At 44.4% G+C, this 18952-nt stretch overlaps 1 protein-coding gene across 1 annotated transcript in view; it reads left to right on the top strand.

The window, feature by feature from the left end:
- LOC126417099 (uncharacterized) overlaps nt 1-18952 on the top strand; it is a 221440-nt gene that overhangs the window by 79668 nt on the left and 122820 nt on the right. The window contains exons 2-3 of the mRNA XM_050084993.1: nt 5050-5247; nt 9123-9340. Of these exons, the coding sequence (XP_049940950.1) occupies nt 5063-5247; nt 9123-9340 (403 nt within the window). The 5' untranslated portion in view covers nt 5050-5062. The remainder of the gene's footprint in view (nt 1-5049; nt 5248-9122; nt 9341-18952) is intronic.

Raw genomic sequence — 18952 nt, 5'->3', positions numbered from 1 at the left:
GTGTTAAAGCCGTCTGAACGCTTCGCTGCGGAGCGAAAACTGAACGGTATCACGACAAGTGCACGAAAAGGGTGTAATTACAAACCAGCGAATGCAGCGTAATACAACCCTGGAGCTGTGCAACGCGCTCTATTACTTCGAAATGATGTTATCCAGAGTGTTACACATATGAAAAATTTCTTTTCTGCCGGCCGAAGTGGCCGTGCGGTTAAAGGCGCTGCAGTCTGGAACCGCAAGACTGCTACGGTCGTAGGTTCGAATCCTGCCTCGGGCATGGATGTTTGTGATGTCCTTAGGTTAGTTAGGTTTAACTAGTTCTAAGTTCTAGGGGACTAATGACCTCAGAAGTAGAGTCCCATAGTGCTCAGAGCCATTTCTTTTCTATGGCTTGATAGTTCCGCGTGTAAAAGATCAGATATCTATGTACGTGGGCTACAACCCCAGGTGTGTCCTACGAGTTTTTTCCCGTGGTAACTAACGAATAGCTAAAACCCTGCAGTGTGAAAAACACTTAGCGAAACATTTCACATTAAACTGCAGGTCCTTCTGTTGCTAGCTTTGAGAGTGAGTTGTTAGAACGAGGAAGCATACAACGTCCAATAGGCCGTTGCCTAATGAAATAAACGGTTATTCTAATCTAACCTAACCTAAGTACATTCAGAGTTTCAGAAAACGGCTCCACCAAAAGTACAACACATAGAGAAAAATTGGCCAGGTGCGGGAAGGAATCACGCTCTGGGGGTTTCGTACGAACTTAATTAGGTACATAGACAGTTCATCCATAACGCGAAACCAGAATCTCAACAATCGACACTGATACTGGCACGTCATTGGTCTCAGTAATTCCAAGACTTTCGAGAATGCTTTAAGTTGGAAGCCGGATAACAAACAGCAAAAGAAATATTTTTCGTGTTATATAATTACTAATTAATTTTTTAAATTTTTTTCCTTTAGTTGTACTGCGAAACATGCTTTCCTGCCTTCTAGGTCAATGGGTACTACCCTACAGGTTTTGATAAGTGAGTTTGCGAGTATCAAAATACGTGGCATAAACGGCCATATCTTCTGATTTCATTGACTTAGAAGCTTCAATTTTTTACACCGTCATGGGGCCGTAGACCTGAATATCTGACATATACTTAGCCTGATACGTCTACCCACTACAGAGAAAAACGGTCTTTAACAGTCGGTTGGTCAGACAGACACACAGATAGACCGACAGCGAAGAAATCCTATAGACATTCTGATTGAGGTATGAAACAATAAAAATTATATACATCAGTGGATAGAGTATCTCTTAAGGTTTCGATTCGCGAGACGAGCCGTGATGTACTTGTACTCGGTAGGAGGCGCGTAACAACATGGAGACAAATGAAGTGCTTCGTACTGTCGCATCGAATTAGTTCGCACATGCGTATATACAACACAAGGAACAGATTTCTAAAGCGGGCTGCTGTCGTGCCTTCCTGGGACTTTCGTATCAACGACTTCAGCGAATCGCACGTTCACACTGAAGTTTGCTGCCTACCAGTAAGTATCCATAGTAAGCACCTGTAATGCGCGTTAAAAACTTGGGAGACAAGCTGTATCCACTGAAATGTGGACATTTTCTGGCTTGTTGTTTTCGCACAATCATCTTTGAAACCCCGGACGTAATTACACACACACACACACACACACACACAAACACACAAAAACACACACACACACACACACACACACACACACACACACACACACGCGCGCGTGTACGACCTTACTGGCGAAACTGTGACTTCAACAAATGTGTATGTAGTAGAGACGCATCAAACCAGTCAGAAGACTAACAAAAATAAAAAACTATGTGGCACTCATGGAAAAATGGTGTTCAGAAGAAACAAAGCTATTTCTTGGCATCGATTTGAAAGGCGGAACTCGGTAGCTGTTTTAAACGAAACTGGCTTTAGACCGAACTGAATTCTTCAACGATGTTTTTTTCTCTCGTCTATAAGTTTTCCACATATCCAGTTAATTCCATTTGAACACGAAAATACGAGGGCTTGCCACCGAAGTTTTTATATGAAAACCCTTAAAGATTTTTGCATAAAACAGACGATATTAACTTTCTACATCTTTATTCTTTATGTCTATATATTTGTTTCTCAACATAGTCACCCTGGCGACGAATACATTTCACCCAACAAGTGACCATTTAGTTGATACCGTCACTGTAGAATGTCTGACTTTGTTGAGGGACCCACAACCTCACCACTGCTTGTACCGCTTCATCACTGAAAAAAAAGAAGTCCTCAGAGGTGTTCTGCAAACAGATTGAAATCGGATGGGCCCAAGTCGGGACTGCATGAAGGGTGATCGATGGGCGTGAACCCAAGGTGTTGCGGATCTCGCAGCGCTCGTGTGTTTTCTTTCATGTCATGCTGAAGGAGAGAGTCTTCATGTGTGGACGAACTCTTCGAATTCGAAACTCGATTGTAGCAAGCTGTTTCCCAAGCACCGGCATATTTACGTTGCACACCGGCTTATGTTACACGATACAGTTCCCTGTAGCAGCAGTGGGCTGCAAATATGTTGATATGACGACAAAAGATGTAGAATATTGATTACGTTTGTATTATTTCAAAAGCTTTAAGAGTTTCCACATAAAAAACTCGAAGCCATTACTTTCCAGCATTCCGTCGTAGCTTACAAAACACTCGTTCGACCAATACTTGAATACTGCTCGTTAGTCTGGGAGCCATACCAGATAGGATTGATAGAGGAAAAAGAAAATATCCAAAGAAGAGCCGCGCATTTCGGTTCATTTAGTGCGCGCGAAAGTCTCACGGAGGCGCTCAGCCAACTGCAGTCGCAGACGCTGCATGACAGGCGTTCTGCATTATGGTATGGATTACTGTAAAAAATCCGAGAGTGCACGTTGCCAGAGGAGTCAACCAATATATTGCTTCCTCTTACGCATACTTCGCGAGAAGAATGCGACGGTAAAATTAGAGAGATATGAACTCACACAGCTGCTTACCAACATCATTCTTCCCGCGAACCATTCGTGACTACAACAGGAATGGGGAAAAGTGACAGTGGTACACAAAGTACCCTCCGCCACACACCGTAAGGTGGCTTGCGGAGTGAAGATACACCTTGTACAGTTATTAAGTTTTGAGACTGGGCTCGTAGCACCGTGGTATAGAACCTTGTCAGAGTCAGTCTCTCTCGTCCCAACAAGAGACAGTAAAGTGCATGCACTGTGAGCAGAATTAAGGTGTTTGTTGTGACAGAGATACGACAGCGCGCGCGGAACCCGAGTATGTCGCAGTTTGAAGAACAGTCAAACATCCAATTCTACAGACATTAGGGAAAAAAGCTTCCAAAATGTTACATATGATGCAGAAAGTTTATGGCGACGTTGTACTGAGTCGCAGTGTCATGTTATGCGTGTATCGATGTTTTCCGCAAGAAAGAGACAGTTTTGAGGAGTCGGCCACAAACGGTTGGAACTGAACGTGCGATAGAAAAGGTTGCAATGTTGGAGCGTGCCAGTCGCTTCCAAATGGTAGACGATTTCTCAGCAACAGTAACGGTGAGCCATGGTACGTGGTACAAAATTTTGACCGATGGTCCGAGGCCGGCCGGTGTGGCACTATGGGACTTAACATCTGAGGACAGGTGTTGCCAAGCGGTTATAGGCGCTTCAGTTTGGAACCGCGCAACCACTACGGCCGCAGGTTCGAATCCTGCCTCGGGCATGGATGTGTGTGATGTCCTTAGGTTAGTTAGGTTAAAGTAGTTCTAAGTTCTAGGGGACTGATGACCTCAGATGTTAAGTCCCATGATGCTCAGAGCCATTTGAACCATTTGATGGTCCGAACATATCGCGTGCTTCGCAGAACGTGTGCCACGCATCCTGACGCAAGACCTGAGTGATGGTCGGATCATAGTGACTTGATCAGTAATGCTGACGATGATCCGTCGTTTCTCAACAGGACCATAACGAAAGCGTTTCCGGTGCGATCCGCAACTGAAGCGAGAATCCGCCACCTGGAAAACGGGAAAACGCCAGTAACAGAAAAAAACGTTAAAAGACAGGTCAAAAGGCACGGTACTGTTAGAACTGTTTTCTGCTTCAAATAGAATTACTAACAAGGAATTACCGAGCGAGGTGGCGCAGTGGTTAGACACTGGACTCGCATTCGGGAGGACGACGGTTCAATCCCGCGTCCGGCCATCCTGATTTAGGTTTTCCGTGATTTCCCTAAATCACTCCAGGCAAATGCCGGGATGGTTCCTCTGAAAGGGCACGGCCGACTTCCTTCCCCATCCTTCCCTAATCCGAAGAGACCGATGACCACGCTGTCTGGTCTCCTTCCCCAAATCAACCAACCAACCAACTAACAAGGAATTCATCCCAGATGGTGTAACATGAACAAAATCCACTACAAAGAGATTCGGCCATCTACGCGATTAATTTCGCCTTCATCGACCTGATCTTTGGCGTGGGAAAAATTGGCTGTTGCTACACGACAACGCCCTGCACATCGCTCTGTGCTCGTTCAGGAGGAACTTGGACGGTAACATGTCAGTCTCTTGCTGCACCCTCCGTACTCACTTGATCTCGTACCATGCGACTTTGTCTCATTTCCCCGCACGAAAGAACTCCTACATGGGCGTAAATTTCGTTCAGCCAAAGAGGTCGTGACTGTTGCAAGAGAAGCCATTAAGTACCTCCCTGCCACCATGTTTCAGCGGTGTAAACAGCAGCTATACGAACGCTGGCATAAGTGCTTTGCAGCCAACGGCGACATTTTGAGCGAGGATGTGGATCTGTTTAAGTCACGGCCTCGCCTTCTGGCCTTCAGGTCGAAAGACAATTTTAAACAGTAATAAAAAAAAGTATACGCCTTGTTACGCGGCATCTTGTGAGACACTCAGGTTCTTGTGGGTGCCTACACTAAAGGCGCTAGTCTCAAAACTTAATGAATGTAGTAGCAGATGTAAAGTTGTGGAGAGCGCTACAGCTGCCCTCGTGTGCTGACGCGTTGCGTGCGCCTGTTTCAGATCTCGACCAGCCATGGGTTGCACACCGCCGCCTCTGGTGCTGCTGCTGTTGCTCCTGGTTCCCGCTGCGCTGGCTCAGGTGGAAGAGGAGGAGACGGTTCTGGGGATGACGGAGGCCGCTCCCGAGGACCCGCCAGCGGCCCTCAGTGACGACGCCGACAACGATCTAGACATGTCCGACCTCGCCGCTGAGAATGGGTGAGGCTTCGCACGTGGCGCAGTTTGCCAGCGTACAACCGCATCTAGCATCTCCTTCAGTGCCCTTCCGTCACGGGAACGAGGACCTCACAAACTTTTAATTTCTTATTTTCTCTACTTGGGGGATTATTGTAGACCTTTCGCGTTTCCTGACGAATACTATGAAGGAAAAGTTCTCGGGCGAACGACCGGATCATCGTGTCAGACATTCGCGATATTTCCAAAACAGTAAGAGTTGTCTGTCCAGCCTCCAGGCATCACCTCATCGGCGCACCCGACGAAAGCACCTCTCATTGTCGAATTCTTGTGAATGTCAAATACGACGATCCCGCCGTTCGTCCATTTCGTGGAGGATTGTTTATTCGATGGTCTATCTTAGCATTTTCACCACCACTACCACCACACTTCTTCGAGAGTTACTGATTATTTAAACATTTGACCACCCAGCACATCCACCTGCTGCGCCAACTCTTTGCACTTCAGTATTCTTTTTGTTTATAACAATCAGCTGGCACACTTTCCATTTCAATAACAGCCCGAGTCAATTCCTATTCACATTCGGCGACCAATGCTACGTCTTCATCGAACTGTAACACGCTCTCTACAGTCCGCGAGAAGCTACTCCCACGTCGAGATAGACCTTTAAACATCAATGATGACTGGGAGCAACCTTAGTTTATACTTTTCCTGATTTTGATGTATTTTATGATTTCCTCCGACCTTACTGCTCCAGGTTGCTTCGCATAAAAAGAACGAACTGCTTTTCTGTCTCTGTACGTAATTCCACACTGCCTATGCATTTAAAAACAATATTTTGTTTTTCATTATCGTAAGTGTTCTCCAAATTTACGGCTGCAATGTAATTTTCCTTGTTTTTCCTTAATCCGCCATTTTACTATCAACTGCAATGCTAAAATTGCACCTAATCGTGCAGCGAAACGTGTATTCTCCTAATATACTTCCAACTTTCTTCTACCATCCTCTAAGGAAGGAAGGAACATCACGGTTTAACGTCCCGAAGGCGATGAGGTTATCAGAGACGGAGCACAAGCTCGGACTGGGGAAGGATAGGATACGAAAACGGCCATATTCCCTTCCACATAACCATTCGGGAATTTGCCTTAAATAGTTTCAGGAAATCACGGGAAAGTAAATCTCGAAGATGGCGATCTGAACCTTCATCATCGTGAGTGCGAGTTCAGTGACCTGACACTGTGCTACGTCCCTCGGCCTCATTCCTCGATAAAGTAATCAGTCTTCTAATTATTATTGATGCATGTGATAGTTAAGTGTGAAACCACTCACACATGTCCACATTAAATTAAGAACACTAGCCGAAACTTCATGGAAAAAGGAAATCTTTGTAAATGCAAAACAGGATGTGGCCTCCCAACACCGGTCGAAAGTGAGAGGTTATTATTATTGTTGTTGATCTTTTCTTCAGTCCTAAGTCTCGTTTGACGCATCAGTCCACTTTAGTTTATCCTGTGCAAGCCTTTCATCTCTCGATAACCACTGCAATCTAAACGTATTTGGAGCTGCTTACTGTAGTCAGTTCTTGGCCTACTTAGAAAATTTTTAACGACCTCACTCTCCACCCCACAGTACGCTCCATACACAGATTAACTATTTCCTGTTGCCTCAGGATGAGTCCTACCAGCCGGCCGGGGTGGCCGAGCGGTTCTAGGCGCTACAGTCTGGAACCGCGCGACCGCTACGGTCGCAGGTTCGAATCCTGCCTCGGGCATGGATATGTATGATGTCCTTAGGTTTAAGTAGTTCTAAGTTCTAGGGGACTGGTGACCTCAGAAGTTAAGTCCCATAGTGCTCGGAGCCATTTTTTGTGTCCTACCAACCCTTCTTTTAATCAATTTGCGCGACAAATTTCTTTTTTCTGCGATTCTATTCGGTACCTCTTGGATCTAGGCATCTAATCTCGAACATTCTTCTGTATCACCACAATTCGAAGGCTTCTGTTCTCTTCTTGTCCGGACTGTTTATGGTCCTCGTTTCAATTCCGTACAAGGCTACACTGAAGACTTTTACGTCTATACTCCGCAAGCCACCGTGCGGTATGTAACAGAGAAGAAGTCCCAATATTCAAATTTACATTCCACGTTAAGAAATTTGTCTTCAACAGAAACACTTTTTCTGATATTGGCAGTGTGCATTTCATGTCCTCCCTTCGATGGCCGTCATCAGTTATTTTGCTGTTCGAATAGAAAAACTCATCTTCTACTTGTAGTGTCTCATTTCCTTCTGTAATTTCCTCGGCATCATCTGATTTAATCTGATTACACTCCATTGTCCCTGTTTTACTTTTGTCGATATTCATCTTATAATCTGTTTTCAACAGACATCTACATCTACATCCATACTCCGCAAGCCATCTGACGGTGTGTGGCGGAGGTTACCTTGAGTACCTCTATCGGTTCTCCCTTCTATTCCAGTCTCGTATTGTTCGTGGAAAGAAGGATTGTTGGTATGCCTGTGTGTGGGCTCTAATCTCTCTGATTTTATCCTCATGGTCTCTTCGCGAGATATACGTAGCAATATACTGCTTGACTCCCTGGTGAAGGTATGTTCTCGAAACTTCAACAAAAGCCATTACCGAGCTACTGAGCGTCTCTTCTGCAGAGTCTTCCACTGGAGCTTATCTATCATCTCCGTAACGCTTTCGCGATTACTAAATGATCCTGTAACGAAGCGCGCTGCTCTCCGTTGGATCTTCTCTATCTCTTCTATCAACCCTATCTGGTACGGATCCCACACTGCTGAGCAGTATTCAAGCAGTGGGCGAACAAGCGTACTGTAACCTACTTCCTATGTTTTCGGATTGCATTTCCTTAGGATTCTTCCAATGAATCTCAGTCTGCCATCTGCTTTACCGACGATCAACTTTATATGATCATTCCATTTTAAATCACTCCTAATGCGTACTCCCAGATAATTTATGGAATTAACTGCTTCCAGTTGCTTACCTGCTATATTGTAACTAAATGAAAAAGGATCTATCTTTCTATGTATTCGCAGCACATTACACTTGTCTACATTGAGATTCGATTGCCATTCCCTGTACCATGCGTCAATTCGCTGCAGATCCTCCTGTATTTCAGTACAATTTTCCGTTGTTACAACCTCTCGGTACACCACAGCATCATCCGCAAAAAGCCTCAGTGAACTTCCGATGTCATCCACAAGGTCATTTATGTATATTGTGAATTGCAACGGTCCTACGACACTCCCCTGCGGCACACCTGAAACCACTCTTACTTCGGAAGACTTCTCTCCATTGAGAATGACATGCTGCGTTCTGTTATCTAGGAAATCTTGAATCCAATCACACAATTGGTCTGATAGTCCATATGCTCTTAGTTTGTTCACTAAACGACTGTGGGGAACTGTATCGAACGCCTTGCGGAAGTCAAGAAACACGGCATCTACCTGGGAACCCGTGTCTCGTGGACGAATAGCGAGCTGGGTTTCACACGGTCGTCTTTTTCGTCTATCAATTCCGTTCAACTGTCGTATTCCTTTGCCATATCCGAAGGAATAACAACGTCATCGGCAAACTTCAAAGTGTTTATTTCTTCTCCACGAAGTTTAATTCCCTTTCCAAATTTTCCCTTGGCTTCCTTTACTGGTTGCTCAATACAAAGATTGAATAACATCAATAAGAGGCTACAACCTTGCCTCACGCCCTGCTCAAATACCGCTGACACTCTTCCACGCCGTTTGACTGCAGCCTGATTTCTGTACCAGTTATAGATAACCTTCGGCTCCCTGTGTTTTATCCCTGCTACCCTTAAGGCTTGAAGAGTGTGTGAGGACCGAGAATAGACGCGAGTAAGGCAGCAGCTGACGGCGTTATGCAGGTACGGGGCGCCGGAGGAGTGCGACCCCGAGCTGGCGGGCTTCGAGCTGGTGACGGGCTACGTGTTCTCGGCGCCGAGCGACCTGCTGGACTCGCTGCCGGGCACGCTGATGCTCACCGACTGCCTGGACGCCTGCCAGGCCAACGAGTCGTGCCGCGCCGTCAACTACGAGACCGGCCTCTGCGTGCTCTTCAGCTCCGACGCCGACATGTACCCAGGTGCGTAGGCAGCGGTCATCGCCTGCACCGACACGGTTCCACCGTGGTTTACACGACCCTCACACGATCAGCGTTTACTGCGTAACAATATTGTGTCAATATGTTGTTGTTCTTGTTGTTGTTGCGGTCTTCAGTCCTGAGACTGGTTTGATGCCGCTCTCCGTGCTACTCTATCCTGTGCAAGCTTCTTCATCTCCCAGTACTTACTGCAACCTACATCCTTCTGAATCTGCCCTAGTGTATTCATCTCTTGGTCTCCCTCTACGATTTTTACCCTCCACGCTACCCTCCAATGCTAAATTTGTGATCCCTTGATGCCTCAGAACATGTCCTACCAACCGATCCCTTCTTCTAGTCAAGTTATGCCACAAACTTCTCCCCAATCCTATTCAATACCTCCTCATTAGTTATGTGATCTACCCATCTAATCTTCAGCATTCTTCTTTAGCACCACATTTCGAAAGCTTCTATTCTCTTCTTGTCCAAACTATTTATCGTCCATGTTTCCCTTCCATACATGGCTACACTCCATACAAATACTTTCAGAAGTGACTTCCTGACACTTAAATCTATATTCGATGTTAACAAATTTCTCTTCTTCAGAAACGCTTTCCTTGCCATTGCCAGTCTACATTTTATATCCTCTCTACTTCGACCATCATCAGTTATTTTGCTCCCCAAATACCAAAACTCCTTTACTACTTTAAGTGTCTCGTTTCCTAATCTAATTCCCTCAGCATCACTCGACTTAATTCGACTACATTCCATTATCCTCGTTTTGCTTTTGTTGATGTTCATCTTATACCCTCCTTTCAAGACGCTGTCCATTCCGTTCAACTGCTCTTCCAAGTCCTTTGCTGTCTCTGACAGAATTAAATGTCATCGGCGAACCTCAGAGTTTTTATTTCTTCTCCATGGATTTTAATACCTACTCCGAATTTTTCTTTTGTTTCCTTTACTGTTTGCTCAATTTACAGATTGAATAACATTGGGGATAGGGTACAACCCTGTCTCACTCCCTTCCCAACCACTGCTTCCCTTTCATGCCCCTCGACTCTTATAACTGCCATCTGCTTTCTGTACAAATTGTAAATAGCCTTTCGCTGCCTGTGTTTTACCCCTGCCACTTCAGAATTTGAAAGAGAGTATTCCAATCAACATTGTCAAAAGCTTTCTCTAAGTCTACAAATGCTAGAAATGTAGGTTTGCCTTTCCTTAATCTTTCTTCTAAGATAAGTCGTAGGGTCAGTATTGCCTCACGTGTTCCAACATTTCTACGGAATCCACACTGATCTTCCCCGAGGTCAGCTTCTACCAGTTTTCCCATTCGTCTGTGAAGAATTCGTGTTATTATTTTGCAGCCGTGACTTATTAAACTTATAGTTCGGTAATTTTCACATCTGTCAACACCTGCTTTCTTTGCGATTGGAATTGTTATATTCTTCTTGAAGTCAACATACTGCGCGGAAATGCGAGGCTAAAACCGACGCAACACTATTGCGCAATATTTATGCCCGCGATGCATCCGTTTTAACATGTTCGTGGCCCCCGCTCCGCCAGGCGTGGTAGTTCGAGGAACGGCAGGTGGCCTATGCCACGCTTACAAGGGAACCTCCCCATAGCACCCCCTCGGATTTAGTTACAAGTTGGCACAGTGGATAGGCCTTGAAAAACTGAACACACATCAATCGAGAAAACAGGAAGAAGTTGTGTGGAGCTATGAAAAAGTGAGCAAAATATATAAACTGAGTGGTCCATGCGGAAGATAGGCAACATCAAGGATAATACAACTACAAGAGCGTCGTGGTCCCGTGGTTAGTGTGAGCAGCTGCAGAACGAGAGGTCCTTGGTTCAAGTCTTCCCTCGAGTGAAAAGTTTAATTTTTTATTTTCAGTTTATGTGACAAACTATTATGTTTTCATCAGTTTTTTGGGCGTGATTATCATCACATTCACAAGAAAACCTAAATCGGGCAAGGTAGAAGAATCTTTATACCCATTCGCCAAGTGTACAAGTTAGGTGGGTCGACAACAAATTCCTGTCATGTGACGCACGTGCCGTCACCAGTGTCGTATAGAATGTATCAGACGTGTTTTTCTGTGGAGGAATCGGTTGAACTGTGACCTCGCGATCAAATGTTTTCGGTTCCCATTGGAGAGGCACGTCCTTTCGTCTACTAATCGCACGGTTTTGCGGTGTGGTCGCAAAACACAGACACTAAACTTATTACAGTGAACAGAGACGTCAATGAACGAACGGACAGATCATAACTTTGCGAAAATAAAGATTGTAAATTTTTCACTCGAGGCGAGACTTGAACCAAGGACTTCTCGCTCCGTAGCTGTTCACGCTAACCACCGAACCATGGCGCTACTGCGCCTACGGTTTCCTTGATGTTGCCTATGTTGCACATGGACTACTCAGTTTGTATATTTTGCTTATTTTTTCATAGTTCCATACAACTTCTTCCTGTTTTCTCGATTGATCTTTCTTCAGTTTTTCAAGGCCTATCCACTGAGCCAACTTATAACTAAATCTGAGGGGGGTGCGATGGGGAGGTTCCCTTGTTAGCGTCTTCTGACAATCGGCGCCCTCTAGACTACAGTATGTTTGTTCACAGTGCGGGTCGGATTTGTCTCAGTCCGTGCCCGGGCACTCCGCAGTGATTGTCGGTTGCGATTTAGCTGTTGATTTATCCTTCTACCATTCTGTGGTGAAACTTGTGCAGATAAGTGCATTTTCCTTTTTTCAATTTATCGTTCTTTATCTATAAAATAATTATTTTCAGCGTAATTACGCACAAATTTTATATTTATAGAAACATCTCAAAACAGACGTGGACGTAAGAGGAAATTATTTCCTGTTGAAGGCAAATTATGTGTGTAATTACGCCGGAAATAATTATAGATTAAAAGCGATAAATTGAAAGCAAATGCACTTCCCTGCACAAGTTTCACCACAGAATGGTAGAAAGATAAAGCAACAGCTAAATCGCAACCGGCATTCACTGCAGAGTGCCCGGGCACATTGCATTTCATTTATTTCATTAACAGGACACGGTATGCCTCATTCACCCTTGGAACAGATAACTGTAGATTATATACAGGTCATTCTCATAAAGGCGACTCATCAGTCACCCTTTCCTGTTTCGAAACAATGGCCAACGGATTCTAACTCTAATGTCTGAGCTAATGATAATGATGGTGACTATGGTTACGACTATGTCAAGGCTAACATGATCAAATAGAAGTAGCCTGAATGTTAATAACTCAAAATAAAATATTGTTGAATTTCTAGAGAATTTCGGATCTATTTCTCTATATGCTGACGAACACAAGAAACCAGTCTAAGAGAATCCTTGCATCATAAAAGGTAACTGGTAGGACCATGTACTGTCATGTTTTTAGAATGTCAGTGCTTTATTCAAATAGAGACACGCATATCCATCTGCTGAATAGAATGAAAAATCTAATACGTACAGAATATCGAGAGTAAATCGAAGAAAGAAGAAGTAATGAGAAATAGCAGAAATGGGAATAGCGAGAAACTTAACATCTGGATCGATGGTCACAAAGTAGATGAAGTTAACGAATTCTCCTACCTAGGCAACAAAATAACGCATGACGTGCAGAGCAAGGAAGACACCAAAATCAGACTTTCACTGGCAAAAAGGGCATTCCCGGCCGATATAAGTCTACTAGTATCAAACATAGGCCTATATTTAAGGAAGAAATTTCTGAGAATGTACGACTGGAGCACACAATGCATGGTAGTGAATCACAGACTATGGGAAAACGAGCAGACGAGAATAGAAGCACTTGAGACGTGGTGCTACAGACGAATGTCGAAAATTAGACGGGCTGATAAGGTAAGGAATCAGACGGTTCTGTGCGAAATCAGATAGGAAAGGAGTGTCTGGAAAACAGTAAAAAAGAAGAAGGGACAGGATAGTAGGACATCCGTTAAGACACCAGGAAATAACTTCCACGGTACTAGAGGGAGCTGTAGAGGAAGACTGAGATTGAATATACATCCAACAAATAATGCCGGATGCATGTTGCAAGTGCTACTCTGAAATGAAGAGGTTGGCGCAGGAGTGGAATTCGTGGCGGGTCACATCAGACCACCATAAAAAATAAAAAACTGTGGCGCAACTACAATATTTCTGGCAGACGGAAGATGCGGGAGGAGAGGAGGGAGAAAAAAAGACGCTTGCTTATAGAGTCGCAGGACTCATGACCCTTTGATGACGGGTACGATCAGGGAAGAGCATATGCCCTTGCAAGTTTTGAAATCCTATCGAGAATACACGTTGCCGCGACTACGGCGTGGGAGAACAGCAGTTCATCTCTACAAAGAGAAAGATGTGAAACACAAAATACTCCAATGTACAGAAGTTTTTTACTCACATCGTTGATTTGTAACACAAGCAGACAACAAAGTAAGCGTACTTCTCACAGTAATGTAAACTGTTTGCAAGCCCTCACCGCATTGATGCCAATGAATTAATATCGAATGACAAACGAACAGATGGAACCGGAACATTAATAAAACGGTATGGATGTGGGGCTCCGACAAAGGAATAAAACTGACTATATTTCAGTCGATGTTTATTCGCGTCGACGCGTCCAATATGATTAGGCTATTGTGTAGCTTGATGTGGTTTACAGACAAACTTTACAATCATTTAAAAAGAAATACAACTCATAACTACAAAGTCCAAACACGCTTTGTGATGAGAAACAAGAGCCCAGCAGAAGATGACTAAAATTAATATATTTACCAAATAACAATAAAAACATAACACCATATGAAAAGTCGAGAAATGGCATTCTCTAAAGTATGAAACGAAAAAAGAGACTTATTCACAATTTGGATCTGAAACTTAAGTTTCTGTCGCTCGCAACGTTGCTGTTGATGAAGCGTTGTACCATTTCTCATCCACTCCCACGACTGTTATATTTACAAAAGTCCTCGAAGTCGCAAGATATCATTGTGCATATTCTTCGCGAGAAAGACAATAGGTGCCTAAGCTATGGTCAATGTCCACAACACAAAATACAAGGAGGACGGGAGAAAAAAAAGATCCATGCACAGCTGTCGCGCGCGCGCTTTTGTGTGTGTGCGTGTGTGTGTGTATTTCTATCGAATAGTGACAAAATAAGTAAATTCGGCATTTTCAGGTGCTGTAGAGACAGCAGCATGTGCTACAACAGGGGAACGTTTGTTTCATTATATCGCAAATAAACTGTGGTTTCATGACGGAACTTTAGTTCGCGTTACATCGTATCAGTGCGGGTAATTACTCCTGGCAACTCCTCACACTTATTTTGATCTCTGATCCTACGATACAGAAACTATCATGGGAATCAGTAAAACAAAAAAAAGAGGTATCTCTGACTGATTGGGTGTTTTCACACTGCCTTCTTGCACCAGAGTCACTGTTAACAACAATGTTGCCGGTGGTATGCCAGGGAGCGGTCACCATTCTAAAAAGGCTTGCCTGTCACCTACAGGTCTAGTCCTAAACGCTCCCCTCGGAACGCAAGCCCCGTATCTTCGCGCTGATTTGCACACAAAGGCGAAGGGATAGGCATCCAAATTTACCCACGGCACTGCTGCGTCATGTCATGTCTCATTTCGAGTCACAAACCTTACGAGTGACTCACGAAAGGTGACATCTAAGGAAAAAAAAAACACTCACACACATCAGTAATTTTTATGTTCATCGATGTTCTGGTCTAGCACCATAAACTATTACCATTCAAAAACTGCAATATTTTCAGATGCATAGTTTTAGTTCGACGTCTGACCTCGTATTGCGAACGCGCAGCGCACTACCTTGCGAGACGGGGAGATGAGCCAGGCCCGAATCGAATCCGCGTGGTGGCTTAACTACCGTTGCCTGGTACACCGGGCAGCCTGAGTGTGTTTTTAATGAGGGCTGATCCCCAAATTCCGCCTCAGAGAATACCAAACACAAGCAGGTAAAATACCATCACATACAGGACAAAGCATACACGATTCACATACAAATGGTGCACACGACTTCGCACCCCCGTAAGTTACCTTGAAGACTGCGACGTCAGTAAGTGCATCGAGCCACAAACTTAAATAACTGAATAAAATTCTGCCAAAACCTTTAAAAAAAGACCCCCATAGAAGACTGGATAAACGCTAGGGAGAAGAAAGAAAGTTCACTTTACAAGGTTTGACACGTACAACAATGCAATCAAACGAAATTTGACAGCCGTCGGAATAATTTGGAACTTCAAGCATTACTTGTACAGTAAGTCCAAAAAAAGTCTCTTGGCCTGACTGCAGGCAAAAAGCAGCTTTTCTTCGCCGCGACACTAGAGGGGCATGGTGGCTGGTCCGTTGCTCCGGCCCCTATTATCCAAGGGAAAGATCCCGGTACTCACTTGATAGCAAGCCGAATGGATTTGGGGCCGTCCTGGAGGGACTGGAACGAGGAAGAATCCCCTCTCCTACCGGGATTGAAACCCGGGCTTGGAGGACAGGAGTTCAGTGCTCTACCCGGTAGCCCGCTAAGGCCACGCAAGTGTTGCTGCGACGATGAAAGCTCGGAACACTCTCACAATGCGCCACCACCAAAGTGCTCACCGACATGAGAGTGGACGTCGATAAAACACAAAAATACAGTACAACGTATATTCCAACAGCGTATATCCCAACACGAATTGCCTACACAACAGAAAGACTACGCGACTTGATTGATAAAGCACTTGTACAGTCATTTATCGTAAATGTTCCTGTTGCTGAGTGTAAGTGGGGTTGCTGAGTGTAAGTGGTGCTGACTGCTTTTGAAGGACCCGGGTCCGACAGCCGGTACTGCCAAAGATTTTGCCTTGGTGGGAGGGCCGGAACGGGGTGTGCTCAGCCTCGTGATGCTGATCGAGGAGCTACTGTCCGAGTAGTAGCGGCTCCGGGTCACTTAGAACGGTCGGGAGAGCGGTGCGTTGGCCTCCACGCCCCTCCACACCGCACCCAATGACGCCAAAGGCCGAGGATGACAGGGCAGTGATCGCGCAGAAACATATCTCACTCCACCAATCAATTCCTCGAAAACGTCTGATGTTTGTGTTCCAGTTAAACAAAGGGATGAACGCCACAAAGAATTTATATCGAAGCGGAGAGCCTCCGGCGGTCTGCAAGAGCTACAGTGTTTTAACTCATCATATATCGGCCCACCGTCCTTTAAGTGAAAGACTCCAGTGCACATCAGCACAGTTGTTTGCAGAGAATATGAACCGCGGGTTTTTACCAACGCTGTCACAAAGGCAGAAGTAAGTAAACAATTCGCCGTCGGCTAAAATAAGTGCTACACAGACTCTCTGACAAGACACGGCAATCAGCGGTCCACAACAGGCATGGACAAGCTTTGTCGAGCGGCGGGCCTGATTCAAATACTTTCAAAAAGTAACTATTACCTTCTGAAAAACTACATACGAAATTTCAAGAACATGTACGTTACGAAACTTACACAATCACCCGGTAAGTTTATATATATATATATATATATATATATATATATATATATATATCGTGTACGTTACGAAACTTACACAATCACCCGGTAAGTTAGTGGCAACCCCATGCTGGAAAATTCCGTTACAACTTCTGTAGGTTCCAGTTTGCATCTACAGAGATCGAGAGTATACCCATATGTGACCATATAAATCTCTGTGGAGTCCCCAGGAGAGGATGGGTTTGGTCCGTATGGCATTTTTTTGTGTAAGTTTCGTAACGTACAATATATATATATATATATATATATATATATATATATATATATAGAGAGAGAGAGAGAGAGAGAGAGAGAGAGAGAGAGAGAGAGGCTTAAAATATACCATCTAGTCGAAACTGGTGTCACTGTTAACTCAGTTGGACGAAGATGGTTTAATACCAACTTCTCCATAGTGCAGGCAACTGTGTAAATGATGCACTCCAGTAGATATTTCACATACGAAAGATATGGATTAATTCTTCCTCAACGTCCAGGTCGCCAGGTCTACGAAGATGGAGCAATTAACATGGATGGAAGACGGAATTGATTGTGGTCTTGTGCAATAAACCACTCCACCCTTAACATGCAGGCTATTTCTCTAGTCATGAAAATTTTAAAGCAAGGTTAAGAAGGATTACGATTTAGAGATTCATTGACAACCGGGACATTAGAGGTGACGCACAAATTCACAGTCGAACAAGATCGAGGAGGAAATGCCCTGGGTCCTGTTTGAGGCAGTCTTCCAGGAGCCAATCAGAATTACATTATGAAAAAAATGTATATATGCTGCGAGTCCGATACCATAATCAATGCGCCACGTCGTTTGTTAATATTCCAAGTAAGTAGATTAATCTTCAACCTTAAGTTTGGTTTGTACATTGCACTGCTTTACTACGCATAGTCCTATTGTAGGAGCCACGTGACCTCCTTCTTCTGACATTTTAACTAACTTACCCCGTCAGGTAATCTATAGTTAAACGAGGACACCGAACCACTTGACCTTTTTTAACATTAAAAATAACTAGCACATTTCGAAATTAATTCTTATTTAATGATAATGCAATCCTCTGAATAGTGGTGACGTTTATAATCAATGGAACAGGTCTGTAAGGTAGAATGGGGAGAAATTTCGAACTTTATAATCTTTTCCAAATCATACCTACGGACCATACAAAAAGAAAGTACCTCAATCAGATCGTTTTTAAGAACAAGAAAGGAAGAGGGGGTTTACCGTCCTGTCCGCGAAGAGGTCATTACGGACTGAGCACAAGCCCGGATTGGGAAGTTTGACGAAGCAAATACGCCGTGACATTTACAAAGCGACCACTTTGGAATTGGTTTATCAGTTTTGTAAAACCACGGAAAACCTACATCTGGATGGCTGGTAGAACATTTCAATCGCGGTCCACCCGCATGCAAATCCAGTTTTCTAACGACTACGTTAATCTCTCTCGTTTTGCATAAAATACGTTCTGAGCACATGTAAAACCGCCGTACAAAAAATTTGTCGCCAGCGACAGACATCAGGCTAATACTGCGTAACACCCATCCAATATCGACACAGACCTCTATTCAGCTAGGAAGAAAGTTCATCCGGCTGACGTCACCCGCTGCTGGTTAGATCCCGTACAGCTACCGAAGCAAGGAGCTGATTGTCACGTTTCGCCGGGTGTTCTAAAGCTGTGGATATTTTCTATGGGACTAAGAACAGGTGATTTTGTGGCCCAGAGGCGGGGAGGGGGGGGGGGGAACGATAGGGTGCCCTAGTATTTGTCAAACCACAAAAGTAAGTGTGCACACGAGTATCCAGAATTCAAAGTTCCGTCGACAGCAACGTTATCAGACACGGAACAGAAGTTCGGATTACGAAAGGATGGGAAAGGAAATCGACCGTACCCTTTTGAAAGGAACCAACTCGACATTTGGTCGGAATGATTTAAGGAAATCACGTAAAACCTACATCTGGATGGCCGGACGGGTATGAATCGTCGCCCTCCCGAATGCGAATCCACTGTGCTAACCACTGCGCCACCTCGCACGTTTATTGAAATGTACAAGAGAGAGGAATACTTGGTCGTCAAGAA

The sequence above is a fragment of the Schistocerca serialis genome, chromosome 8 (genome assembly GCF_023864345.2).
Source record: "Schistocerca serialis cubense isolate TAMUIC-IGC-003099 chromosome 8, iqSchSeri2.2, whole genome shotgun sequence".
Classification (NCBI taxonomy): domain Eukaryota; kingdom Metazoa; phylum Arthropoda; class Insecta; order Orthoptera; family Acrididae; genus Schistocerca; species Schistocerca serialis.
The sequence above is the reverse complement of the archived record's forward strand: the minus strand, read 5'-3'. Positions and strand labels throughout refer to the sequence as shown.